General features: G+C 37.7%; 2 protein-coding genes across 20 annotated transcripts; both read left to right on the top strand.

Annotated features, from left to right (window-relative positions):
* Window positions 1–124: 124 nt before the first annotated feature.
* g6fl (g6f-like) lies at window positions 125–13,235 on the top strand. 19 transcript variants are annotated; one of them, XR_014031756.1, is made up of 13 exons: window positions 125–327; window positions 1,398–1,730; window positions 1,820–2,089; window positions 3,475–3,510; window positions 4,127–4,450; window positions 6,418–6,672; window positions 9,608–9,652; window positions 9,743–9,886; window positions 10,042–10,115; window positions 10,329–10,355; window positions 10,644–10,690; window positions 10,838–10,941; window positions 12,435–12,557. XR_014031756.1 is itself a non-coding variant. In XM_081387957.1 (12 exons), the coding sequence occupies exons 1-12, from the start codon at window positions 234–236 to the stop codon at window positions 10,860–10,862; spliced, it is 1,677 nt and encodes a 558-aa protein (XP_081244083.1). In that variant the 5' UTR covers window positions 125–233; the 3' UTR covers window positions 10,863–11,087. The 19 variants fall into 19 exon arrangements, 15 of the variants coding, with proteins under 15 accessions (XP_081244083.1, XP_081244094.1, XP_081244092.1 ...); XR_014031754.1 differs by lacking the exon at window positions 6,418–6,672 and having other exon boundaries at window positions 10,326–10,355; window positions 12,435–12,578; XM_081387957.1 differs by lacking the exon at window positions 12,435–12,557 and having other exon boundaries at window positions 10,326–10,355; window positions 10,838–11,087.
* A 1,132-nt stretch (window positions 13,236–14,367) lies between these two features.
* On the top strand, window positions 14,368–26,887 carry abhd16a (abhydrolase domain containing 16A, phospholipase). The gene is made up of 20 exons (XM_081388588.1): window positions 14,368–14,547; window positions 15,766–15,822; window positions 15,979–16,045; window positions 19,511–19,597; window positions 19,729–19,814; window positions 19,901–19,974; window positions 20,789–20,896; window positions 21,059–21,173; window positions 22,385–22,486; window positions 22,603–22,666; window positions 22,758–22,807; window positions 22,961–23,084; window positions 23,164–23,268; window positions 23,358–23,421; window positions 23,877–23,933; window positions 24,020–24,082; window positions 24,164–24,240; window positions 24,915–25,013; window positions 26,057–26,103; window positions 26,345–26,887. Exons 1-20 carry the CDS (start codon window positions 14,446–14,448, stop codon window positions 26,435–26,437), a joined length of 1,641 nt encoding a protein of 546 aa, XP_081244714.1. The 5' UTR covers window positions 14,368–14,445; the 3' UTR covers window positions 26,438–26,887.
* The last annotated feature ends 438 nt before the right edge of the window (window positions 26,888–27,325 follow it).

Here is a 27,325-nt window from a genome sequence, read left to right as displayed (position 1 = left end):
GATAAAAACACTGACTTATCTCATTATGATACTGTAGCTGCATATAAATTACTGTGTTCTGTTTATCAGCCTCCATGTTGCTTCCGTTTTTTATATGTGTGTTGACATTTGTTTATCAGCTTCTGTCACATGTTGTTCTCAGAACTTAATGTTTTGCCATTTTCCTGTCTTATGCTTGTGGTCAAATGCAAGAAAAGAAGACATACTCTTGCACTTTAGCTAGCTAACTATTAATGTTGTTTCCTAGCAGCACCATGGGGAACTATTTTCATGCTTTCATACTTGTTTGTTTTGGTTCATGCTTTATCATCTCTCCGCTCATGGCAGGTATGAAAATCTATCTGAACAAATTTAAAAGCTTGTTATAACGATAAAGAATACGTGCAACATATAATAATGTGTATATATATATATATATATATATATATATATATATATATATATATATATATAGTATTGTATTGAAATGTATTGTATTGTATTGTACTGTATTGTATTGTATTGTATTGTACTGTATTGTGTTAAATCAGTTATACTGAAAATGCAACTTTTCAAGTGTGACTTTATTTCAGGCAACCTAAAGTGAATAAATATTACAGGCATCAAAGAGATCCTTACAGGCATTAAAAATCCTCTGCACATCTATATGATAGTATTTAATATTATATATATATATATATATATATATATATATATATATATATATATATATATATAACTCTGTCTCTCTCTCATATATATATTATGCTGGGAAGCAACATGTTCTGAACAGCTGTATGCCTTCATATTTGATCACATTATTGCACGGCAGGAAAAGGGTTCAACAGAAAGACCTGAGAACAACACATAAATATATAAAATCTTATATATAATCTAATTGTTGTGTATGAACTATCACTGATTTAGGGACTAGAATCTCTAGATATCTCTGTCATCTAAATGAACCACAGAGACACTAAATTGAATTGAGCTTATATTCAACGCTCTGATGAACATAGATAACTGCAGCTTATACTACACTACAGGGGGTTTCACACTGTGGTTTGGGGACCCGCAGGGGTCTGCAAGGGGATTCAAGGGGCTTCACAGAAAATTAGGGAGAAATTTATGTAAAAGATCAACTTACAGTGTAATTGTCAAAATGATTAATTATTTTTTTAAGTATATTTCTTGCCCAGCATGAAAGTTTCTCAAGTTAATGTCGACTGAATTTTTTATACATATGTTTTTATAGATGTTATGCTTTTCAGTAATTGTTTGTGTGTGTGTGTGTGTGTGTGTGTGTGTGTGTGTGTGTGTGTGTGTGTGTGTGTGTGTGTGTGTGTGTGTGTGTGTGTGTGTGTGTGTGTGTGTGTGGGTGTGTGTGACTTCTTGCATTTAAAAAATATGATCTACAGGTAATCTATGGAATGATGTGGTCATGGTACGTGAGGACTCATCTGTCACCCTATCCTGCTTTGATTCACCACCCAAATCTTCTGTACTGGTTACCTGGAAGATGATGTCAGCGAGGGAGGATCGCTGGTCATATTTGTTATCAGCCAGCTGCATCGATGGACAAACAGATGGACGCAGTAGCAGAGTGTTTGGAGGCAAGACTTTTGAGATCTCTGCGGATGCCTCTCTGATCTTCAAGGCTGCAGCAGCTTCTCAAGGACGCTACTCCTGTGTGATAGAACAGGATGGCAAGAAGCTACAGGAGAGGATTGTTCTGCTCGCTCTGATTAAATGTAGACTACACAACCCCACCATGCACACCTCATTCATCATGTCTCAATGTGTCTGATATCTCCAGGCATTCTCTCCCTCTCTTTTGCAGTAACTGTCACTCCCACGCCCCCTGTCACAGTGGACAGTACACTGAGACTGGTAGCTCAGGTGTCTCCCTCCTCCGTGGCTGCCTGGGGAACGTGGGTGTCTTCCTCGGGGGAACAGCTATACACTGAAATCTCCCATGACAAGGGCAGTCTGCTCAGCAAGCTGCCTCGCATCACCAGCAAAGACTCCGGAGTCTATACCTGCAGAATCCGTGTCCATGGTAACAATGACACGTCTGTCTCGGAGCACAGGGTGAATGTGACGGTGAACGGTGAGATTTGAAGATATTTTGTGAAAACACGCTAGTCAGATAATCTGCTTAGTAAATGTTATCTTTTAAACACGATGGGAAGGATATAATGTTACGTTTTTTTCTAGAATGCAGCAAAAAAGCAGAAAGTTAAAAAAACACTCTCTTATGAAAGAAAAAATAAGATATTTTATCCAACAGTAGAAGACCTATACACTTCATATTATGGAGCCCTTAAGATTAAAGATGAAAGGATCAATAATATTTCAATGTTTTCTTGCAATAGTATTGCGTTTTCCTGCCAAAAAAAACCCGCTTGAAAAACTTTTGCGTTCCCCTGAAAAACTTTGCCTTTCAAATAGAATTTTCCTCCCATGTCATATTTTTTTTTCCACCATCATGATGGCTTATGTACAGGGTGCAACAGTCTCCATTCATTTTTTTCTTTTGGGAAATTGATTTTCAACGATAACGTATAGACATTTAAAGACAGACTTCCTGTGAGTTCAGTGGTTGTTAATTGATGGTATATGATTTTCTGAAGCCACAAGTCCGCATTCTTTCAACTTTCAAAATGATCGTGTTTAACAACTGAATACATGGTGAAAGACTACATTACCCATCATGCTGTACAGAAAATTCCACCAATCAGAGAGTCACAGAGAGCAAATCGCCCCAAAATTCACCTGTTTGTATTACTCCCCTAGAAAAGAAACAAGTGACAGGCTGATTCTGAATACTTAAGACAAAGTCCAAATTCACAGTATTCATAAAACATTAGCCAACAAGTACTGGGATGACTTAGTACTGGTGAGATTGTGAAGTATGCATCGAATGCACACTTTACTATCCCATGAGGCCACAGGAGATGATTTGTGAATGGTATAGTGACGCAACTGACGCTGGGACGCATGACAATGACAAATGTAATACATCTGAATTGCATTCATACCACTCACATTTATACTATATCAAATGTACTTTTTTAATGTTCACAAAGTAATTACTTATTCAGCAGCGCTTTCGGATACAGCCAGTCTTTATGAGTCACTGAATCATTCACTTAACCAAGTCATTCAAAAACACTGATTAATTCAAGAATGCATAGTTACTGTGGGTTGCTTGCAGAAGCAATGGTTGATTTTACTTGGACTTTGAACTATATTTACTGATGAAACAAAAGTAGACAGTACTGTAACTGCCAATACTGTGTCTAAAATGTAGATTGCTTATTATTATTTAATACAAACAATGTTACAGATCTGAGACTACACTTCATAAAAAAGCAGGGAATATTTCATCGTCATTATAAACAACATCTAACTTCCTCTCTCTCTCTCTCTCTCTCTCTCTCTCTCTCTCTCTCTCTCTCTCTCTCTCTCCCACTCTTTCTTTTTCTCTTTCAGAGAGAGCTGTGTTTTCTTTCACAGACATGACACATGGTAATAGGCTCTTTTGTTTCCGGAATACTATTGTGAATAAAATGGGACCATCCTTATGTGCCATTTACCCAGCCTACACTAGTCAAACCTAAATATTCTCCTTCAGGTTATTTTAACTAACTGAACAGGGAATTGTTTTCAGCTAACCTCAACGTGCTTTAATTATTGATTGATTGTACAACAATTTAATAAACTATTTTGGTCCAAAATGTTGTGTCAGCACATGGTTAATCAGGGTTATTAAATCTGAGAGGAGAATGTTTCTGAAGAGCTTTTGCTGAGCTTAATAACATAATCCCCATTTTCATGCCTGTCTCGTTTCTGATATCTCCCATATGACTTTGCTCTGGGACTCGTAATGTTCTATTCGCTTGACTGTGTCAAGAACAAAGAGGCTAAAGTGACTCGCAGCACAGTGGACGGGATCAGTTCAAATTGACGATATTGTTCTTGTATCACAGTCCATTTTTCATTCGATTGGCTTCTTCAGTTTCTTTTTATACTCTTTTTTTGCCTTGTACTTTGTATTTCAGACTTTCTGTTGTGTTGAATGAGTCTCTTTCCCTATGTCACTTTACCTTCCTTTGTAATCTCTCCTACCCTGTGTCCTCTACAGGGGGCCCAAGGTCTATGGCAGCCCTCTCTCATTCACTGGTCACTCTAACCTGCCCCCCCATTCTTGGTGACTATGTGCTGCTCTACTGGCAGTATCCTGATTCAAAAAGAATGGAGCTCATATTTCAGTTTGACCGCTGGAGGAGGAGTTCCACCAACACCACCAAACACCACCTCCATTTGATAGACCCCACCTCCCTGGCTGCTAGTGGGAACTTCTCCTTCCTGTTAAGCCCAGCCCTGAAGGATGGAGGACTCTACTTGTGCGAGGTCTTCCTGGATGAGAGGGCTTTCAGCCAAGGCAACACACTGAGTGTTTTACATGGTAATATTTTTTATGTAGGCCTACATCGAGACTTTTTGACATGACAAAAGGACGGACTTGATTTCGTTTTTTGGAAATTGGTTGTATAACTGCCATTCTAACGGAATGATGGTTGTAGTAAGCGCTTGACGAAAATGGATATCAAAAAAAGAACAGTCTTTAATCAAAAATCTCAGGAGACAGAAAATGTATTGAAAACCACGCAAACTGAAACTATGCAGAATGAACTGAACTAAGGGCTTAAAACCCATCAATCATTTAATCCCTTAAAACTCATCCTTGATCACCAAAATGGCATATTTAAAAGTTTTTTTCCCGTGAAAAATATTTATTTGCCTTAAAATTGCTTAAATCTAACTCTACACCCTTGCTTCATGTAGTTTGCATGGAACCATGAATATGCAAATGAGCCACAGGTAATTTCAAACCACGTTTTTGAAGCTGTCTTTTTTCACTGAATTGAATTTGAACTCAATGAATTTGCACATGGTTTGTCTTAAAGCATATTAAAAACATCACATAGGCATATAAACAACATTAAAAACTAGATTTTCAACACAGGGGGTCTTTAAATACACAGGGAGTAATGAGGTAACTAAATGAACAACAGGTGAACATAATAAGTAACTAAGTAGCAAACAGAACTCAGGCAAAGCATAACAGGAAACAATGAAAACAAAACACAGAGGGTGCTTCTCAAACAGAAGGCTGCATCCTACCTATATAGACCGAGTCCTTCCAGTCTTTCTGAGGCTCGTAGGCTAGAGTCCTCAGCATTAAACGCTAGAATGAGACGGTCTAGTAAGTGTGTATGGCTACGTCACACATGTTCCCACCCCCACGGTCACGGCACGAGAATACTATTAAAACTTAATTTTGGAAAAATACTTTGTATTACAAATCTAAATATTAACTGGCTTTTTATTAATGCAATACAGTGAATGACAGCCGTCTCCCAGTGGCTTACATTATTGGCAGTTTAGTGTTAAGTAATTTACTGCAAAAAAAACAACTTGTCATTTAAGGCCGCGAAGGATACATCCAATGCATCCTTCAAAAGAAGGACGCGAAACGAAGGCCTTCCAAGGAGCCTTTAAAATGAGATGGCCTTCAGTAACATTTGATGACGTGGCAGCCGAGATATGCAGCATTCATAGGATGCACACTTCCGTTTGAGAAACACCCAGAGAAAACTAACCAGACTAGAGCATAATCCTGACAGTCCGTCACTGATTATGATTAAAGATTAGGTGAGCACATTAATAAAAAAAATAAAAAAAATGATATGCACAAATAAATCATCAATAATAAACATTGCATGGTAACTTTAATTTTAAATATTTAATTTAAATATAAATAAATAAATAAATATAATTTTTAAGAAAATTAAACCCTATCTTTATTTCACCCTCATCCATGTGTTTCTCCAAACACTCATTCACTGATTCTTAATGTTGCATGTTCTTGCATCACTGGTCTTGAATTAATTTTATAAATGCACAAGCTGTTATATCAATCACAGTAGTTCAGCATCCAAGAGTCAATCAGTCAGTGTCTTGACTTTCATCTTTCGCTCTCTTTTTTAATCCGATCTCCCTCCGTTGTTACTTTAATCTCTTCTTCCCCTTATGTCCTCCCTGTTCTCCTTTTCCTCACTCAATTCTTTTACTTTTGTCTCTTCTTTCTATATATATCCCTCTCTCTAACATAATGTTTTTAGTAGGCCTCATTACAGATCTCATTATGTGTAATTACACCTGCCCGTTGCTGCTGACAACTCTGTGGTTTGTGGGATTACAGTTAAAAACTGAGCTCAATTAGCTCAGGATTGATGCTGCTTTGTGTTGAGGAGACACTGTACATCAGTCACAGTCAACTGCAGCTGACCAGCTACACCCGGCTGTTTAATGAATATATATCATTTTAACCCTTCACTGACCATCTTCTGCTGTCTGTTTCACCCTCAGGATACATCAAGCCATCCCCCACCGCTCTGTATCTGAGTTGTATGTACTCACAGCGATCACAGGTCAAAGCTGTCATATGGTCATATGTTCAGGATCCCAGTCGCATTCTGCAATCAGATGCTGTTTTGGGCCGGATCACAACCTCTGTAGCGCTTCCTGTGACCCCTGAGACGGCAGGACGTTATGCCTGCACTATGTGTCTGAAAAATGGAAACACAGTGCAATATATGTACACCGTCACAATGGCCAATATAGGTGAGATAAAGATGTATTTCTCACTCTCTGTCAGTCACTTTGCTTCTTCAAGGTATCAACACTTAGCCTACATTTAAAAACTTGAAAATTGACAGAATGCAGGTGAATATTTATTCCAAGGAGTTATTTTTGTTGCGTGTGATAGGCCTTCAGTGTTTCATTGGATTTTCATAATGAGTGAATGACAGGAACATTAGTTAGTGGAATCATGTAGGTCACCGGAGAGGTCACATTTCACAATGCAGAAAAATTAAGTACCTTGACCAATCAATTTCATGAAACCCAACTCCATCATTATAGATTATTTCAAACATGGCTCGTGAATCTCTAGAGCAGCAGGGTGCAGAAAATAGATCTTCTGCAGTTCTGCTATTGAAAAGGGACTGATTTACTCAACATCATTTATTTATTCATTTATTCCAAACCTGAATAAATTTCATTTTTCATGGAACATAGAAAGAGAAATTTTCAAAAATGTGCTAGTTGCTATTTATCTTGAAATTACAATGAATGAAGACTGTGGCTTCCAAACTTCAAAAGTATCAAGCCACCCACACAGAAATAGAGGTGTGTTTTTAAAATGCGGTGTCAGGCACGAGATGCTGTAAAAGAAGCGAGACACAAGCGCAATGGTCAAACACGTCCATCTAACACATGTTTATATAAAACAAAGGAAAAGCAGTGCAGTGGAAATGAAAACAACGCATAGCACAGGGTAGTGGAACGGGGAAAAAAGTGCTCTTTCTGAATGGCCCTTAAAAGTGGTCCTATCATAGGTTAGGGTCATATGATAGGTTTGTCTGAAGAACAATGTCAGACCCATGAATGAATTGTTCTTTTGAGTCAGATCTTTGCAATGTATTATTTATTCATGTATCGGGCATCCCTGCTTCTGCTATGAGGTGTGTTCCGTTCATTATATCAAGTTTCATCTCAAGTTTCTTCTGTGTGTGATGGCACTGGAGAGAATTCTGAATGAACGTATTTTGTCAAACGAAGTGAACTTCAACAGATTTCCTGTGCTCGGGGAATAGAGAGCAGTGAACACTCCAGAGCCATATCAATCGGAGCGCAACTATGAACTCTCATGAATTCACCAAAGAGAGATAGAGCAGATGTCAAGATATTCAGTAAATAATGACTTGGGTTAAGACTACACGATATCAGCCTGATTTTGGCACAATCCGCTTGTTATATAGTGTTGTGGTGATTCGTAAAGGACAAAGGGCTTTGGATGCAAGAATTTATCGTTTTATCATGTATAGTGTGTCATAGTGGACGAAACGACAACTGAAACCGCGTCATGATGTCACATTTTTTTACAGTCCTCCACGACTGGTTCCGTCACATTTGTAGTATTGACCAATAGAGTGGTGCAGGTATGATGTCACTTTGTAGGACAACCAGAGAAAAAACCCAATAGGATTTTCCAATAGGCTTTTGGATTATCGCTAAAAACAAGATCTGTGATAAACAAAAGTTACACGTTTTGTCCATCAAGGTAATTATCACAGATGAACACAACTTTTATGAATTATAAAGCTTGAATGCAGTCGCTAGAAGTAAAAAGCTAAAGGAAGGTTATAAACGAACTACATCACGGTCCCACGATTTCAACGTCACCATAAGCTTTCGACAACTCTTTCAGATTTGATCTAAAAACATTTTCCCAGAATGTTTGAATTAGAATAGTTTATAAGAGCACAATTATAAACATAATGAGGCTGTAAAAGCAGACTGAGTTTACCTGATCGGCATGATGACGTTTAATCTCTTCGACAGCCTCTGGAGATAGTCCCATTTAGCCACTTGTTAGCAATCGCCTTTTTCAAGACACCTAACAGCTTAAAAAAATCACGAGTGGGGTAATACTGATGTATTTTATGTCATAGAATAAAATGTAAAAGTGTCTTGAGCTTGTGTTCACCACAGATTGTATTTCAGCCATTTAACCAAAACCCCATTCAAAAACACCCATTGACTTTGGGACGATGGAACCGGAAATGCTAAAATGCTAATTGGAGCACAGAATCACTTGGAATTTGTCCTCTGCATTTAAGTTAACCACACATTCGGAGCAGTGAGTATTAGCTAGTTATTTTAGTCGATACAGTTTTAAATATGTACATTTTTCTTAAACGATTGCATCGCTTCACTTCAGAAGGCCTTTATTAACCTGCCAGAGCCGTGTCGAGCACTTTTATCAGGGATGGATGTGCTTTGATGGACTTCCAAAAACAAAAACCCATTCACTTAAAGCTTGAAAGAGCCAGGACATTTTTTTATACAACTCTGATTGTATTTGTCTGAAAGAAGAATGTCATATACACCTAGGATGGCTTGAGGGTGATTAAATCATGAGCTAATTTTCATTTTTGGGTGAACTATCCCTTTAAGCTGTTCCTTTAAACATGGTTCAGATTTTTTTTTTAAACTAAAGATTCACAAATATTTATTTTTTTTATAGTTATTTAATATTTCCAAGAGTTCAAGTCATGGTTAGAGAGTATTTTAACCACAGCAGTGTCATCAGATCTAGGCTAACATGTAAATAACAGAGAGACTCAGACTGTCAATGCTAGATAAGAACGACATCTGTTTGTTCGCTGTTTGCATAAATGATGCCACCTCACCACATGCAAAAACATTAAGTCAAAACCTTATTTTGTTCATTTCTCTTCCTCATCCTCCATATCTCAGCATCTTTCCAACACACGCACTCGGGGATATACTCATTACGTCATGTCTGCGGATGGTATCGTTTCTTCCGTCCTTTCGCTCTGTGTTTGCCTCGATAAAGTTACACGCACTGTCCCACTGTGGCTCCTTCATATCTAAGAGAATCAATTTATTTATTTATGAATAATTTAATTTTGAAGGTAATTAAATAATTTCTAACCATTCCTGTCAACTCACATTGACTCTTGTTGAGCAGATCTAACGTTAACAGTTTCTCCAGGCCCTACACTGCCACCTGCAGGTGAGTATTGCTGTACACACACACACACACACACACACACACACGCTTCTGCACACTGATGGGTAACCTAACTTAGCTTTTCTTTTTTAGTCTTTCTCACACTCCCCCCAGCAGAAGATGTCTCAGCGTCCTCCTATGTTTCTTCGTTCTCATTTCTCCTATTTCTGATACCCATGATTGCCGTAGCTGTTGGGGTGTTGCTATGGAGACAGGGCTATTGCGTCACCCACCGAAGTAAGGGCCCACATTTGTCGTCCCCCCCCCCCGAGTCCATCAAAAATATGAAGGCTGTCAGTTCACCCTGGCAGAGAATGATGGACAGAGCAAACCACAATGGATTTGGTGTGATGTGATGTGATACCCCTGTGTGTCTGTGTTTATTCCTGTAGGTGTCGAGCAGTCGCTGTCTCACCACTCCGGAGAGGTGGAGAACATCTATGAAAATCCTGACGATCTGAGACAGGTGATTGAAATGCGCAGCTCCTCCTCCTCTCCGTTTACCTTGCTGTTTCTCTTTCTCCCCCTGCTGTATTATTAAATCTATTTTTACTACCCCTTCTTTCTTTCATTCCCCCTCTCTCTCTCCTTGTCTTTCTCTCTCAATGTATATCTATCTGTGCTCTATTATTAAATCTATTTCTTCTTTCCTCTTTCTCTCCCTCTCATCTCCCAGCAGACACCTCCCCAAGGCGCAGTCTACATGGTGAGTTATTATAGTCCTTCTCAAGCAGAGCAATGAGTAATAGTGTGTGTGTGTGTGTGTGTGTGTGTGTGTTCCAAAAAACAGGTCCCAACATTTTACAATCTGTTTGACAGTGTGTGTGGGTGGGGGGGGGGGGGGGGTTGTGGGTCTGTAGGTGTGTTCCATTCCAGTTCTGTCACGCCTGCATTAGTGATATTAGCAGATGAACCGAATCAAACCTCTGCCAAACTATAAATCTGAGATGTCTCCGCCTTTCTCATCCTTGTCCCTGTTTCTCTCTCTCTCTAGGATCTTAAGCCAACGGGTGAAATGGATGTATATAAAGAATTAGATAGGTGAGACATGATTGTCTCAGGGTCACACGGGGGATACAGTGCATGCGTGTCATTGTTCATGCTCTCTGTGCATTAATCATCGTGCTAATGTTTTCCTTGCGTGCATGTGTGTGTGTGTGTGTGTGTGTGTGTGTTTTCTCATTTCAGAAGATACAACCAGTGCTGTGGTTGAGTACAATGGATGTTGAGATAAAACAACTGTATCTGAAATAAAATTGTACATAGCCTACATAAATTTGTGAGACGTACATGTGTAACTTATGACAGCAAACTTGATTTCTAATGTTTTAACTTAATTGTATTTTGCAAATACAAACAAATTTTGGTTTTGATGGCTGCTACACACTCTAAAAAAAGTTGGGACAGAAGCTAAATAAAAGTGAAAAGCTTCCAAGTTAAACTCTTTTGAAACAGTCCACAATAATAGGTGAATTGGTAATAGGTGAGGGTATCATGATTGAGTGTAAAAGGAGCAAAGCAAAGATGGGTCATGACTCATCACTTTGTGCCGAATTTCATGAGAGGATTGTCAAACTTTAAAAATCACATTTCTCAATGCAAGATTGCAAAGAATGTAGGTCTTTCACAAATGTGTGCTGTGGTCATGAGTCCTTGTTTAAGCTTGTTTTTGTGAAAAACGGACATTGAGTTCTCAGTCCCAAAGACGAAAGGGACCAACTAGACTTTTATCAGTAACAGTTGCGAAAGCAAACATCTGTCATGGTATAGGGGTGCATCAGTGCAAATGGCATTGGTGACTTGCATGTGTGTGAATGTACCACTGACTATTTTGGGATTGTAATTTAAAGGAGAACTCCGGTCAATATTAACATTGAGCTAATTTTTTTTGTACATTTGGAGTGCTGTCAATACAGAGAACAACGACAAAAATCGGTGTTGCCTACACCGAGTTATTCTATTTTTAAAATTTGCACCCTGTTGACTTCAATAGGGCAAGTACTAAACCTGCTTTTAGCCTCTTAACATCCTCGATGTGTCATTACAAGTGCACAGAAAATGTGAGTGATTCCTTCTGAGTGAACACGAGTGGATCTGACTGCAGTAGATGTGAAAGAAATGTATAAAAATTATGTTATTTAAGCCAGCGCAAATACCTTTGTTTACATCCTGTTTTCGGGTGAAGCCCAAAGTAGTCGATTGCCGAGTTCACGCGCGTGATCATAGGTAATAAACCTATGCGCGTGAACTCGGCAATGTTGAACTCGGCGAGGATGTTAAGAGGCTAAAAGCAGGTTTAGTACTTGCCCTATTGAAGTCAACAGGGTGCAAATTTTAAAAAATAGAATAACTCGGTGTAGGCAACACCGATTTTTGTCGTTGTTCTCTGTATTGACAGCACTCCAAATGTACAAAAAATTGAGCTCAATGTTAAAATTGACCGGAGTTCTCCTTTAATGGCATCAGTTGGAAGCAAGATAATGCCAGGTCTCATTCAGGATGTGTTACAACAGAGTGGTTTCTTCGATACTCTACACCATAGAGTGCTTGACTGACTGCAGTCCACACCTGTCTCCTATTGAGAATGTGTGGCCCATCATGAAAAGGAGAGTAAGACAACAATGACCACATACTATTGAGCAGCTGTCTTGTATCAGGCGAGATTGGGCAAAACATCCACACTAAAAAAATGTGTATCCTCAATTTCCAAACTTAAAAAGTGTAATTAAAAGTAAAGATGAAGTGACACAGTGGTAAACATGCCTCTGTCCCAACTTTTTTGGAGTGTGTAGCAGCCATCCAAATTTAAATGTGTTCATATTTACAAAATATAATTAAGTTGTTCAGTGAAAACATTGGACATCTTTTCTTTGTACATTTGTCAGTTAAATAAAGTTGAAAGAGAATTAATAAATCACAGATTCTTGATAGAATTCACAGATTTTATAGCATTTTGCAAAATGTGCCAACTTTTTTTTGATCTGGGGTTATACCTGTCAACATTTGGGTACCAAAATACGGGAGACCTGGGGGGGGGGTTCAGTTCAACCACATGCGGTTTCATCTTTTTACAGTCTATGGGTTTCATGTCATCTATACATTACACACCCCATCGCCAAATCATCGAAAAATTCCGTTAAGACAGTTGTATTTATCTTAACAATACACAACAAATCAATATACAGAAAAACAGATTTCTAAAATAAGGTATAGGCCACAAATCTGTGAGTAGGGTACAGTTTTCAAAACTGAACAGGTGATGTTGTGTAATATTCAGTTACTGTAAGAAACTGTTCCAGCGGGTGGAGTTTACTGGTGCTGAATATTACATCACCTGTGTAGCCTATACTCCATTAACTGGAACAGATTTTCACTGGAACTGAATATAACATCCAAATATTGTTATGAAATCAATTGCATATTGTTGTGTAACTTCACCTATTGGAACAGTATTTCACAGGAACTGATTATTACAAACAACTATTGCGAAAGAACGATTTACAAAACAACGATTGCTAAAGCGTGCACGGATTATGAATTTGTTCATAGTTCTATTTTGTTAATAAATTTTGCATTCTATTTTGGCTTTCTCGGGTGTCCCTATTTTTGTTGTGTCCCTTTTGAGCCACGGGGCGAAACGGGTATGGATTGAAAAACCAAAGCAAACTGTAGGCCTACGGTTTACAAATCTGAGCACAGCTGAGACTTTTTCTCTGGTAGCCTACTTTGGGCGTAGGATATTTATTTCCGTCAAGGTCAGGCTGCGATGTCAAATGTATTCCCAGGAATGAGTCGATGCGCTTTCCGCTTTAAATTTTTTATAAAAATAAGCCTATATGACTTGAATGATTTAAAAGCATTAGCAAGAATAAAAGCGCATTATATAGGCTAATGTAACGCCATTCAGCCAAAGGATGACAGAAAAAACGGATGCTGCGTTAATTGCGTTAAATTACTGTTACGTAGGCTACTTATACGGAGTCTTTTCCCATTTCTGCCAGTAACGCTTATTCAACTTCCCGGTTCCCGCGTCTACTATACCTGCGCAGATATCGACGGCACAACTGGGTTGTAGGTTGCCAGGTTGAGCTCACAAATGGGTTGAAATTTGTATGATATGTTGATTGCTTCTTTTTTTGAAGTAACACTATGATATTTTAGGTATTACCACCTGATGTATTAAATGTATTATGCATAGCCTACATAAAGGTGCATTGTGTCTTGTAAAGTTACATAAAACTCATATCAATTGATAATCGGTCCTGACTCAATAATAAAATACCTATTCAAAATACAATTATGGACATTTAATGTGTAATAAAATATTTATAAAAAATAGAATCATTATTTTTTATTAATAAATGTTTTTGTCATAAGTGTATTTAGAATAAAACTATAAGCAGATCAATATATCATAAAAAAATCAGAACATATAATATACATTTTATATATATATATATATATATATATATATATATATATATATATATATATATATATATATATATATATATATATATATAACGTGAGCAAATAAATTCAAGTTTATGCGTTAGGCTTATTTATGATCACGTTTAATTTATTGATTACAACATTTTATGATTTATTTATTTACTTGATTAGTATTGTCTGCTATATCTATCCATAAAAGTCTTTTATTTTCCATGTAAAGAATAATGTTTTGAACACCAGTGTTGAAACGTATCGAACTGTGACGTGTAAAGGCGCGTTTCAGCATGCGCTACTGTAGCACTTTTGATCCTCACATGCCGCCGTAGTTCCTGACCGAGGTGAGAATGGCCGGCTGGATGTGGCTCCGGTGCCTTTTTGGGCCCAATCTGCAGCGGATCCACCGCCCACCGGACCAGACACGAGCCGACGGCAGAACGCCCCGCAGGGTACGAGTCTTCCTTCCCCTTCAAACAGACCCGTAGCAATGAAACACTGCCGAGATCAGTCTTGCACGAATGTGCGGAAGTGCATTATCGTGTTGTTGGCGGAGTCCTAAATCCTAGAGAGCTGCCTATCTAGACAGCAGTTTGGGCATCATATGCAATTTGATTTGATTCAAACGTTTGTATTATGCGCCAATGATGCCCTAAACAACTAGAACCCTAGATAGGCAGCTCACTCGGTTTTGAGACACATCGAGTGACGGAGAGCTGTTTGCTAACTGAATTGAGCTTAACGTTAGCTCTAATGGTCGACTGACAGTGACAGATCATTCAAACCAACAGTCATGAGGAGCGCAACCATAACAACACTATCACTGTTGATTGATTGCGTTTCATTGTGTTTTTGTTTAGTTTATCAGACGTTAGCCATTGGCATGGCATCGTACTTAGTTGCATTAATAATTGATTAATATTGTGTTCACCATCTCTTTCTCTTACCCATGTCTTCACAGAAACTCTAATTAATACTGCGTGCATGAAAGCAATACAATCTACCTATTCAACATGATCCCGACTTTAAAAATACATTAATTGGCTTTCCTTAAAAAATAAAATAATGTAAGAAGCTTTTTCAATCTTTATTTATCACAACTATGGTGGCTAAACCTTGTATAGATTGACTGATATTGTTTTTTGTAACTGATAAAGCTTATGTAATATTATTTTGTCCATAATTGTTTTTAATTATTATTATTTTAACTTACCGTTTTATTTCTGTCTTGAGGCACAATAATAAATAGCCTAATCATTAGACAACAACAACCAAATATTCATTATGAATATTTCAATAATAATAATAGTGGTGTTGTTGTTTTGAAATATAAAATGGTAACAAAGTTTGAAAATTAAAAAAAAAGATATGAATGACTGTAAGCATTAAATATTGTCTCACTTCAGAATGAAAGCTTTTACATGAAAAATAATGTATGTAAAGAATAATGAATTATGAAAGGAACACTTTCCTCCTGAAGGGTAGAAAAATTAGAATATTTATAATATATATCAATCAAGCATATTATGAGTCAGTCTCTAATACCAAGTGACCGTGTTTTATTGTTGTAAAATATCTGTGGTATTTTTATATGTGCTAAACACTATGGTCACCATAGCAAACTTTTGTAAAGATACTCATAATAACTGGCATGTCTTTATCTTCTGCAGGGGTGGAATTATCAGCCCAGAGGTTTGGAGAAGCACACGGACAGCATCCTCGGCTGGGTATGAGTTCAGTGATGTTTCATGCACATTTTCTCTACAGTTTGTGTAGTGACCAAGTGATATCAATGAATTTATCCTTGTCAAAAGCAAAACAAAAACAAAAATCCACAAGTTTTGTATTGTGAAATTGAATCACTGTCATGTGTTGTCCTTCAGGCCTCAGTGCTGTGGTCTCTGTCGTACTACAGTTCTCCACTGCTCCTCTGCTATCTCTACAGGAAAGGTAAAACACAAATACAGCGTCATACAACGGCAAACCACTTATTGGTTACACTTTCATTTTGATGGTCTCCTTTAGATATTCTGTTGACTATACATAACATTGCGCCTACATGTCAACTAACTCTCATTAGAGTATTAGTTGAGTATTAGTAGACTTTTAGGGTTAGGGTTAGTAGAATAAATTGACATGTACTTGCAAGATTACTCATATATATTCAGTAGAAAGTCTGTTGGGGGAGCATCAAATTAAGTGTTAGCAGATATTAAGCACACAGTCTACTAATACTCTAGTAATGTAGTTGCAAAATCACTTATAGCCAACATATTAAAATATAAATATAATATTATCCAATACACCCCACCCAGTAATGAAAAGTGTTTTTATTCATGCTGCAATATTCTTGTCAAAGCTTTTCCCGGCTCTTGTTTCCCTTTTGAGAATATAATATGCACAGTATAGTGCAATTCTACGTGCAGATCTTAATGTTATTACACGAGCAGGTGTTGATTGGTTCGGTCTTAACGTTACTCTCAGTCGGTGTAATCATATCAAATGAGTCACGGGCTAATGCTCTGACAGCAGTGCTGGATGTATTTTTAGCCTGGTTCATTCATAAGAGCTTTCAGTGATGTTGTTCTGCTAAGCAGACCTGAGGAGTTCTGATGTTCAGGTTGTGTATGAGCTATGCTGTAGTTTTTAAACCGAACAAGTTCTTTGCTGACTCACTAGCCGTATTTTACATCATGACCAAGCCAAGGTAGGATCTTGTTTAGTTAATATTCAAATAGCTGAATCAGAGATGTTTAATGGTGCATATATACAGTATGAAGTACTGAATATATGTAATTACTGTATTTTAATGTTGTATGATGTAGTTATGTTATTGTGGTGGTTCAGTATCATTTGGATATTGTGCCGTTAAAGGAGTGGATTGTGGTTGGAGATCATGTTGTTCATGTCTGTATGCCTTACAGAGATGTGGTTAATGGCATTTTCTAATAATTGTGTAAATTAAATGACAGGGAAATGCTACTAATTGTATTTGTTATAATTATTATACATTGATAGTACATTGTAATGTACATTGTAAGTTTATAAATGACAGATTATACCTGCAGATTAGTGTAATACGTTATTGACCACAAATGAAAAGAGTCAACAATTTCTGCTGTCTCAGGTGAACTGTAGTTCAGATTTTTGCGCACCATGCTAAAAATACACCATACCGTTCAAAATGTTGAGGTCAGTAAGATTTTTTGTTTATATTCAGCGTTCAATTGATCAAAAGTGACAGTGAAGATATTTGTTACAATAGATTTCCATTTCAAATAAATGCTTTTCTTTTGTACTTTTCATTCAGCAAACAATCCTGTATCTAACAACGACCGTTCAACATTGATAATAAAAAGAAATGTTTCAGAATTCCCCATTGTTTATCCACTGTCCATTAAACAGATTTTGCTGGACTGTAATATTTCCACCCCTTTGAGGAACTTTGAATCCAACTTGATCCAAAATTTAGTCTTAAAGGAGAACTCGGCAACTCTAGCGAACTCTAGTCACTTCTTCGCTGATTTTCCCTTTTGTTGTCGCATGTTTTCCCCATGAGCTCCCCCTACAGCTGTGGGGGGGCGTATATGTCACAACACGGTCGTAAAAAACTCACTTGCTGCGGCCTCCTCCCCCTCTCTACCGCTGCTCATGTGCGTTTGTTTTGATCGGAGCAAGCCAACTGTATCGTGTGGAGCTATGTCTACCGAGGTGGGTAATCTGGTAATACATCATACATGCGTGTGTGTTTAAGTTGAATTGCCGTAAAGCGATTCGTGTTTCGCGCTCGTTCTCGTTCTCGCTTCTCACGAGACTTCCAATTTCTATTTTGCCGGGACGGTAGTCCCCAAGTTGCAAGGTTGGTTTTCCGCCTGGGAACGCTGGGGGGAGCGGGGAAAGTCACCAATATCACCAGAACAGGTTGTTTAACCATCCAAATGATTTCTAGACAGTTTTATTAAGTTAAAAAAGTTACCAAGTTTTCCTTTAAGGTTTTAGAAAAAAATCTTATTTATTCTTAAACGGTTAGTTCACCCAAAAATGAAAATTATTTCATTAATGACTCACCCTCATGTCGTTCCAAGCCCGTAAGACCTCCGTTCATCTTCGGAACACAGTTTAAGATATTTTAGATTTAGTCCGAGAGCTTTCTGTTCCTCTATTGAAAGTCAATGGACGGCATACTGTCCATGTCCAGAAAGGCAATACAGACATCATCAAAGTAGTCCATGTGACATCAGTGGCTCAATCTTAAGTTTATCAAGCGACGAGAATACTTTTTGTGCGCAAAAAGTAAACAAAAATAACGACTTTATTCCACTATTCATTTCCTTCTCTCTAGGCCTTGAGTGAGTTCACGTAGTGTTTTTGCGTAGCGCGTCTGTGTTGTACGTCACACGCATCACACATGACCAGCGTCGGCCAAAAGTGAGCCTACTTGTGACGTACAACACAGACGCGCTACGCAAAAACACTACGTGAAATAGCTCGAGACCAGAGAGAAGGAAATGAATAGTGGAATAAAGTCGTTATTTTTGTTTACTTTTTGCGCACAAAAAGTATTCTCGTCGCTTGATAAACTTAAGATTGAGCCACTGATGTCACATGGACTACTTTGATGATGTCTGTACTGCCTTTCTGGACATGGACAGTATGCCGTCCATTGACTTTCAATGGAGGAACAGAAAGCTCTCAGACTAAATCTAGAATATCTTAAACTGTGTTCCGAAGATGAAAGGAGGTCTTACGGGCTTGGAACGACATGAGGGTGAGTCATTAATGACATAATTTTAATTTTTGGGTGAACTAACCCTTTAAACATGATTTTATTTTTGAATAACTAAACCTGGCTCTCCATGAACATAGCCATAGAAGCTAGCATGGCATTAAGAAAGAAAGAAAGAAAAAGAAAGAAAGAAAGAAAGAAAGAAAGAAAGAAAGAAAGAAAGAAAGAAAGAAAGAAAGAAAGAAAGAAAGAAAGAAAGAAAGAAAGAAAGAAAGAAAGAAAGAAAGAAAGAAAAAGAAATGTTTCTTGAGCAACAAATCATCATATTAGAATGATTTCTGAAGGATCATGTGACACTGAAGACTGGAGTAATGATGCTGAAAATCCAGCTTTGCCATCACAGGAATAAAGTACATTTTAAAATACATTTAAACAGAAAACACTTATTTTAAATAGCAGTAATATTTCACAATATTATAGTTTTTACTGTATTTTAATCAAATAAATGTGCTTTGGTGAGTATGTAACATGTAAACATGTAAAATGTGACTTCTCGTTCACATCTGACCATCCTTGCTGTGCCCTGAATAATATTGTTTTCTAAATGGTGTCAGACTGAACAATTGTAATACCAAGCATTAATATTGTGATGAGTTATTGTGGGCTATTAATAATGCTATCTCTTCTAGGGTACATCTGCAGCAGTAAGCTGGTTCCTCTCAGTCAGTATGTTGGCACAGCGCTGGTCTGTCTGCTGGGAGTAGCCTGTCTGAGAGGTGACACTATATTTGACCTTGTTTATTAGTAATGTTTGTCTGCTTAATTACTCCACACAGTTGTAAAATAACATTTAATACAGGGCTAAGTTTAACATTATTGTGTGTTTGTACCGCTGTGCTGTTGTTAGGGTGGGGGCGCTGGAGAAACCCAGAGTACATTCAGTTCTTCAGCATACTGGAGGAGACCAGGAAGAACCACACACCTAGCAACAAGGTGACAGTAGCAGTGTCATAGGAACATTCCCATGGAGCTTTGCTTTAATGAACACATTAAAGTGATGTTGATTATGTCCCCTACAGAAAAAACTGGCATGCTTTGACTTCGACTTCAAAAACTGGCCTGTAGATTTCAGCTGGAAAGAAGTTAGTAGTCCGTAAGTAAAGCCTGTCTTTCTCTCATCAAAAAAGAGGAATATCCATCCCCGACCGCAGCTCGATTTTTACAGCAGAAGCAAATGTTATCATCTCAGAATAGTGAAGTTTATATTTATAATTTACTTATAAATACAGACTCATAGTCATGACTTGATAGTCATCCCTTAAAAATGATCACATAGCACTTGTAATGATTTTATGCAAACTGCTGGAACTAAAGGTTCATAATTACTTTTGTTGGGTACCTGGACAATAACTGGAAACAAGGAAGCAGACAATGCCTCATAAATTGCCTCCTATGGATCTAAAACCTATAATAAATTCCTATATTAATAACAAATGGCAAACAGAGTGGGATCAATACACCATGAACAAACTCCATGAAATTAGTCCCAAAGTTGGGAGGAGAGGTTTATATCATTTTTTAAATCTGTGGGTCCAGATTGTTTATACCTGTTTCCAAATAGGTTTTTAATATTGGAAATAGATTCACCAACATGATCTTTTTGTCAAAATCCTTTATCCCTAAAGCCTGTTTTATGATATTGTTCTGGTTTTAACTCTGTTAGAAACCCTTTTTTATTCAGTTTACACAATTTTTTTTAACAAAGTTAAACCCAATATAGAGTTTTTAGCAAAAGTAGAATTTTGATATGGTTTACCATACATTTTTCTTGCCACGAAAATAATTAAAAAACAAACTAACAATGGTCAGTCTTTCAGTTTTCGAGGAGTTTGCTTTAATTGGGTGTCATTGGCTAACTCTGAGATCAGTGCATGTTTCTAATGTATCCGCACTTCCTCTGTCTGCAGGAAGCTGTCTAAAGGCGGCGTGTCTCTGCTACGTCCAGAGCCGAAACACAGAGGAGCAGCAGACGGTGTGCTGAGTTCAGTTCGCACGCTGCCTTGCCACATCTTAAGGTAACAAGCATGTGCTAACACATTTACACACTTGCAGGGATATACTTCATTGTTAGGGTTGTACAAATACAAAGATTTAGATGAGGTCTGGTAACTGTGACCTCTATTCCATATTCATCAGCAGTCATGCCACATGTTTGAGTCTGTGTGTGTTTTGTGTAGTTATCTGATAGCTCACTCTTTCGGGCGGAGGATGCTGTACCCGGGGTCAGTGGGTCTGCTTCAGAAGGCCATGAGGCCCATGTTACAGCAGGGTCAGGCCAGACTCGTAGAAGAGGTAACACCGAAAGATAGCTACAAACACACACTACAACACAGGTCATTTAAAAGACCTCAGGAAAACTTCTCACATTTTAAAATGTGTAATTCCTAAGGTCATGAAAAACCTGGATATATCACAAAAATGGAATTAGCAATACAAAATAATTAAATCCTAAAACATTTATATTCAATATTGAATATTCTGTGCTTATGCTTGTCCATTTCATAGAAAAATATTTGCAATTAGTTGAATTCTGTTATTATGTATTGTGTGTATATATATAGGCCCAGTTGGGGTTTTTTGCCTCTTCCTGCACATCATTAAATTGATAATATTTGTCTTAGTTCTGTTCATATATTTTATGTTTTGTTATTATTTTTGTCATTTTGTATTTTAAGGTGCAAATATAAATAAATAAATAAATAAAATAAATATATATATATACATATATTTTGGTTATATGTATATATTTATACATCTAATATTTGGTTATATATATATATATATATATATATATATATATAATATATAATATATAAATTTTTTTTTTTGGGTCATATTACAGTATATTTGGTTTCGTTTTTTTTACACACACATATATGTGTGTGTGTGTGTGTGTGTGTGTGTGTGTGTGTGTGTGTGTGTGTAAAAAACGAAACCAAATATAATATGACCAAATAAAATAAGTATATATATGTGTGTGTGTGTGTGTGTGTGTGTATATATATAACCAAAACCGAGAATATGTTCAGGCAGTAAGAAAGAACTTTTTTGTACTCAAGGCTACACTTATTTGAACAAAATACAGTAAAAACAGCAATATTGTGAAACATTATTACAATGTAAAATAACTGTTTTTTTTATTTTCATACATTTTTAAAAAAAGTCATTTATTCCTGTGATAGTAAAGCTGAATTTTCAGCTTAATTACGTTAGTCTTCAGTGTTACATGATCTTTCAGAAATCATTCTAATATGCAGATTTGGTGCTCAAGAAGCATTTCTTATTATTATAAATGTGGAAAACAGTTGTGCTGCTTAATATTTTTGTGGAAACTGTGGTGCAGTTTTTCAGGCTTTTTTGATGAATCGAAAGAACAGCATTTATTTGAAATTAAAATCTTTTGATCGACTTTGCATCCAAGAAATGATATGGAAATTTGTTGATTAAATATGTGGGATTCCTGAATAAAGGTCATAACCCCATCTCTGCCCTGTTGTGTTCAGTATGACGGTCAGCGGAACAAACTGGTGGCTTGTGATGGGAATGAGATTGACACCATGTTTGTGGATCGAAGGACAGATGGAGGACCAGCCGGAAAAACACTGGTAAGAATCTGAATAGTGTAAATTTGCCATTACAAGCTTCAGAGAAAGAAAGTAGTATAGTTACATAATGACATATTACCTCAAGCCACTTTCCAATGCTGATATGATTATCACAGGTGATCTGCTGTGAGGGAAACGCAGGATTCTATGAGGTCGGCTGCATGAATACGCCACTGGATGGTAAATGTGTTTACCTCAGTGTGTCTGTGTTGTATTTTCAACATTCTTGCATTAGATGGATGTGAAACTGTTTCCTCTGTTGTGTTAATAGGTGGATACTCAGTGTTGGGCTGGAATCACCCAGGGTTTGGCGGCAGTACAGTAAGTGAACATCACGCCATCTGTTCCTCACGCTGACCTTGTCATAACAGCACACAGCTAATGTGGTTTACACTAAATACATGAAATTGTACTTGTTTTGTATGTGTTTTATCTAAAAACCTCAGTGTACTTTCTTCTCTCCTGCTTTTTCAGGGAGTTCCATTTCCTCAAAACGAGGCCAATGCGATGGACGTCGTCATTCAGTTTGCCGTTCACAAACTGGGCTTTCAGTTGAGTGACATTATCGTGTACGCCTGGTCAATAGGGGGCTTCACAGGTAAACCATCACAGATCAGACAACAGACAAAATGATTCATTTGTTTTACTGTAATTCTTAATGTCTTGCTCTATTTTAGCCAGTTGGGCTGTGATGTCATACCCAGAGATCCGAGCTCTGGTTCTAGATGCCTCATTTGATGACCTATTACCCCTTGCGCTGAAGGTCATGCCAGAAAGCTGGAGTGAGTGTTGTACTCTGTTCATCTCTGCTCATCTCTAAAGAGTAACCCGAACAATTCACTGATCAATCCGTTTGTTTCCATTTCCTCAGGACCCTTGGTCACCCATACGGTGAGGCAGTACATGAACCTGAACAATGCTGAACAGCTTTGCAAGTTAGTCGTCTTTGTTTTCAACTATTAAAGTCATCATGAAATGAAAGTCGCAACAGTCTTTTCCTCTCTATGTTGATGTATATCCGAGTGAAACGGCTTCTCGAATAAGAACAAAAATAGGGCGGGACTTGATTTTCTCCATCAGGAATTGAGTGGATCATTGGATGGTTGTGGTTTGCTAGTGATGTCATGTGAGTGACAGGTTGTCCCGCCCTGACATCACTAAACACGTCATCAGAGAATAGAAGTCATTGCAAGAGGGGAAGTTATTTTGATTAAAGATTACGACGGCACATGAATTAAAAAATAGTGTGCACAGAGAAGTCCTTTATAATAAACTGCAATATTTTCCTAAAAAAATAAGAATGGTTCATTTTGATTTCGTGGTGACTTTAAATAAATCACGTAAACTTTACAGCCTGAGCTCCATTTAAATACTTTGGCTCTCATTTCAGGTACCAGGGTCCAGTGTTATTGATCAGAAGAACCAAAGATGAAATCATCACTACCACGTGAGTTATCCAGGACTCAAATAAACACATTCGCGCTTGCAGAGGCAAACGTGATCTTGACGTGGCCGTATTGTGTTTTGATACAGGGGTCCAGAAGACATCATGTCCAACAGAGGGAATGACCTGTTACTCAAACTACTCCAGTACAGGTCAGACACCATTCACACAAGCAGCTTAAGCTGACTCCGCTCCTTCAGTTGCTTTCATCTTTCGGTCTCTCCGTCCCTCAGGTATCCTAAGGTCATGACAGATGATGCGATCAGAGCCGTCAGGCAGTGGCTCGCAGCAGGGACACAGGTTGAAGGAGGTGTGTTTTTATAGTTCTAAATTCATTTTCAGTTGACAGTTCAGTTGTTTTTATTCATGGTTAATGGTGGATAGAATACAGATAGTGTCCGTTTAATGGGATGGTTCACCCAAAAATGAAAATTCTGTCATTTACTCACCCTTAAGTTGTTCCAAACCTGTGTGAATATTTTTTTTTCTTCTTCTGCTGAACACAAAAGAAGATATTTTGAAGAATGTCAGTAACCAAACAGTTGATGGACCCTATTTTTCTTTTTCTTTCCATACTATGGAAGTCAGTGGGGTCCTTCAACTGTTTGGTTACCCATATTCTTCATAATATCTTTTTGCGTTTAGCAGAAGAAAGACATTCATACAGGTTTGGAACAACTTGAGGGTGAGTAAATGATGACAGAATTTTCATTTTTAGGTGAGCTATCCTTTAATAGAAACCAAATATTTTCCAGATAATATTTTTCATGCACTTTAATATATTTTTATTTTGTACAGTATAAATTTGGAAGTGAATAATCATTTGGGGGTCAAGTTTGAAAACATCTTGATTAGAATACTGGCCATTGCACCTAATAAGTAAAGAATTGTCAGTATCAGTCCCAATTTCTAGGGTTCTTTCCGTGTCTTTTCTGTTTGATTTGGCTGTATTAAGCAGAATGTCACTTTTACCCTGTTCCTCAGAATCTGTGTACACCGGCTATGAGGTGGATGATGATTGGTGCTTGTCTGTGCTGCAGTCCTATCAGACAGACCGAGAGACCCTGTTCCCCTGGAGCGTTGGTACGTGCTTCAGATTCATACACAGTAGCCATGCTCACGTCCAGAACTTAAAGGGTTAGTTCACCCAAAAATGAAAATTCTGTCAGTAGTTACTCACCCTCATGTTGTTCCAACCCCATAAGACTTTCGTTCATCTTTGGAACACAAATGAAGATATTTCTGATGAAATCTGAGAGCTGTCTCACTCTTTCATAGGCTGCTAGGCAATTTCATTCTGCCGGTCCAGAAAAGTTAGTAAAGACATCGTTAAAATAGTCCAAGTGACTACAGTGGCTCAACCTTAAGTTTATCTAGCGACGAGAATACTTTTTGTGCGCAAAAACAAAACAAAAATAAGTTTATTCAACTATTAATTTTCTTCTGTGTGGGCGTTTACGAGAGCGCCACAACGCGTGCGCGAGACCTGAGATGATGACACAGATGGGTCTCGATGTAGTGTTTAAAATGGTTCTAAAGTGAGCATTTCCTTGATGTCCGAATCGTGAGAAACCAACGAGAAAATGTAAAAGTGCCTTTCCAATGCCGCAAAATGAATGGCTTCCCATCAAATGATCGTGAGCGTCATCTTCTCAGTTCTTGCGCACGCGTTGTGGCGCTCTCGTGAACGCCCACACAGAAGAAAATGAATAGTTGAATAAAGTTGTTATTTTTGTTTTGTTTTTGCGCACAAAAAGTATTCTCGTCACTTGATAAACTTAAGGTTGAGCGAATGTAGTCACTTGGACTATTTTAACAATGTCTTTACTAACTTTTCTGGACCGGCAGAATGAAATTGCCTAGCAGCCTATGAAGGAGTGAGACAGCTCTCAGATTTCATCAAAAATATCTTAATTTGTGTTCAGAAAATGAACGAAAGTCTTATGGGGTTGGAACAACATGAGGGTGAGTAATTACTGACAGAATTTTTGGGTGAGCTAACCCTTTAAATGGGGTGGTGTGCTAGAAACTAGGACATTTTGCAGTGATGTCCATTACTATGGCTACAGTTTCTGCTTAAAACAATACTGACATTTGACTGTCGGCGATCTGATCTTCTGTTTTAGGTGAAGACATGACACTCGAGGGCAGAAGACAGCTTGCTCTATTCTTGGTATGTAACAGAAATATCAGAGTATACACCTTGTTTTACTGTATTGTAGGATTTTGTAGCTACCCATATTCTTGCTCATCAGAGTGCAATAAGCTCTTAAATGCTTTTTTTTTTTTTTTTTTTTAAATACTTCATTATCACAGTTCAAACCATAATTGCTGTCTTTATAGTGTTTAAGCTATTAAGGGCTTTTGAGTAAGTTTTTGTTTTAATTAACTGGTCATTTCTTTCTCTCTCTCAGGCACGAAAGTATATGCGAAATTTTGATACCACACACTGCACTCCACTCCCCATTTCTGAGTTCAGGCCTCCCTGGAGACTAGAGAGCCAATGAGAAGGACAGGAAGAGAGCGCTGGAGGCCAGAGGTCAATGGGAATCACATACCGGTACATTGGAATCAGTTTCTGTGGGACGGCAGGAGGGCGTTTAGAACTAGTCATTCATCTAAATGTGACAGGGTTACTCGTTTTTTGTTCGTTCACATGGCTTGACAGAGCCGTTTTAAACTATTGGTTGTGCCATGCCTCCATCGCAGTGGGTATTTAACATGAAAATGAGGGTTGGAAATGTGTCGACACTCAGGCTTGTCGTCACCGTCTGGACGTTTGTTTCTTTTGAGAGACTCAGTGATGGGACTCAGAGATCTCTTGCCTCTTTCTCAGTCTGTTTTTATTTTTATCCTCTATTTCGTGGAGCACTGTAATTATGAACAAATCGTATCGTTAAATGTCCTGAATGTTATATTGTATATGAATATTAAATAAAAACAGGGGATACTCTTTTTTTTGTGGTTGGATTTCTCTAAGTCTTCAAACACGTGATTATTTGTTTCACACAAAATAAAAGTCTGTTATTGTACTTGAAATGGTATGATTGTATGTTTCTTTAAAATGTAAACATGAGAGAATATATAGTTTTAGATTTTATATTCAAGTATAAATTTATATTGCATGTATACTGTATATACACACATTTTTAAAACTTTCTAAATTGTTATAGATATATATAGATATAGATATAAATAGATAGAGATAGATATATATAGTAGAGATGCACGGATGGGCTATTATTTCATCCGCACCCGCATCACAAAACTCACCATCCGTCCGCCATCCATCCGCACCAACGTTTTTGAAAAATTTTCAAAACCGCACCCGCCCGCCATCCGCTGATTGGTGTATACATATATTTTTTTATTTGATTGGTTCAACCACCCGCCGA

Source organism: Scardinius erythrophthalmus (genome assembly GCF_964197995.2).
Source record: "Scardinius erythrophthalmus genome assembly, chromosome: 16".
Classification (NCBI taxonomy): domain Eukaryota; kingdom Metazoa; phylum Chordata; class Actinopteri; order Cypriniformes; family Leuciscidae; genus Scardinius; species Scardinius erythrophthalmus.
Note: the sequence above shows the minus strand (reverse complement) of the source record. Positions and strands in the feature narration are given on the sequence as shown.

Coding starts and splice junctions, on each gene's coding strand:
- g6fl (XM_081387957.1), top strand. CDS start 234: ATGTTGTTTCCTAGCAGCACCATGGGGAACTATTTTCATGCTTTCATA. Junction 4,451..6,417: donor CACACTGAGTGTTTTACATG/GTAATATTTTTT, acceptor TTTCACCCTCAG/GATACATCAAGCCATCCCCC. Junction 6,673..9,607: donor CGTCACAATGGCCAATATAG/GTGAGATAAAGA, acceptor CTTGTTGAGCAG/ATCTAACGTTAACAGTTTCT.
- abhd16a (XM_081388588.1), top strand. CDS start 14,446: ATGGCCGGCTGGATGTGGCTCCGGTGCCTTTTTGGGCCCAATCTGCAG. Junction 23,269..23,357: donor GGTCATGCCAGAAAGCTGGA/GTGAGTGTTGTA, acceptor CCATTTCCTCAG/GACCCTTGGTCACCCATACG. Junction 23,934..24,019: donor GATGAAATCATCACTACCAC/GTGAGTTATCCA, acceptor GTTTTGATACAG/GGGTCCAGAAGACATCATGT.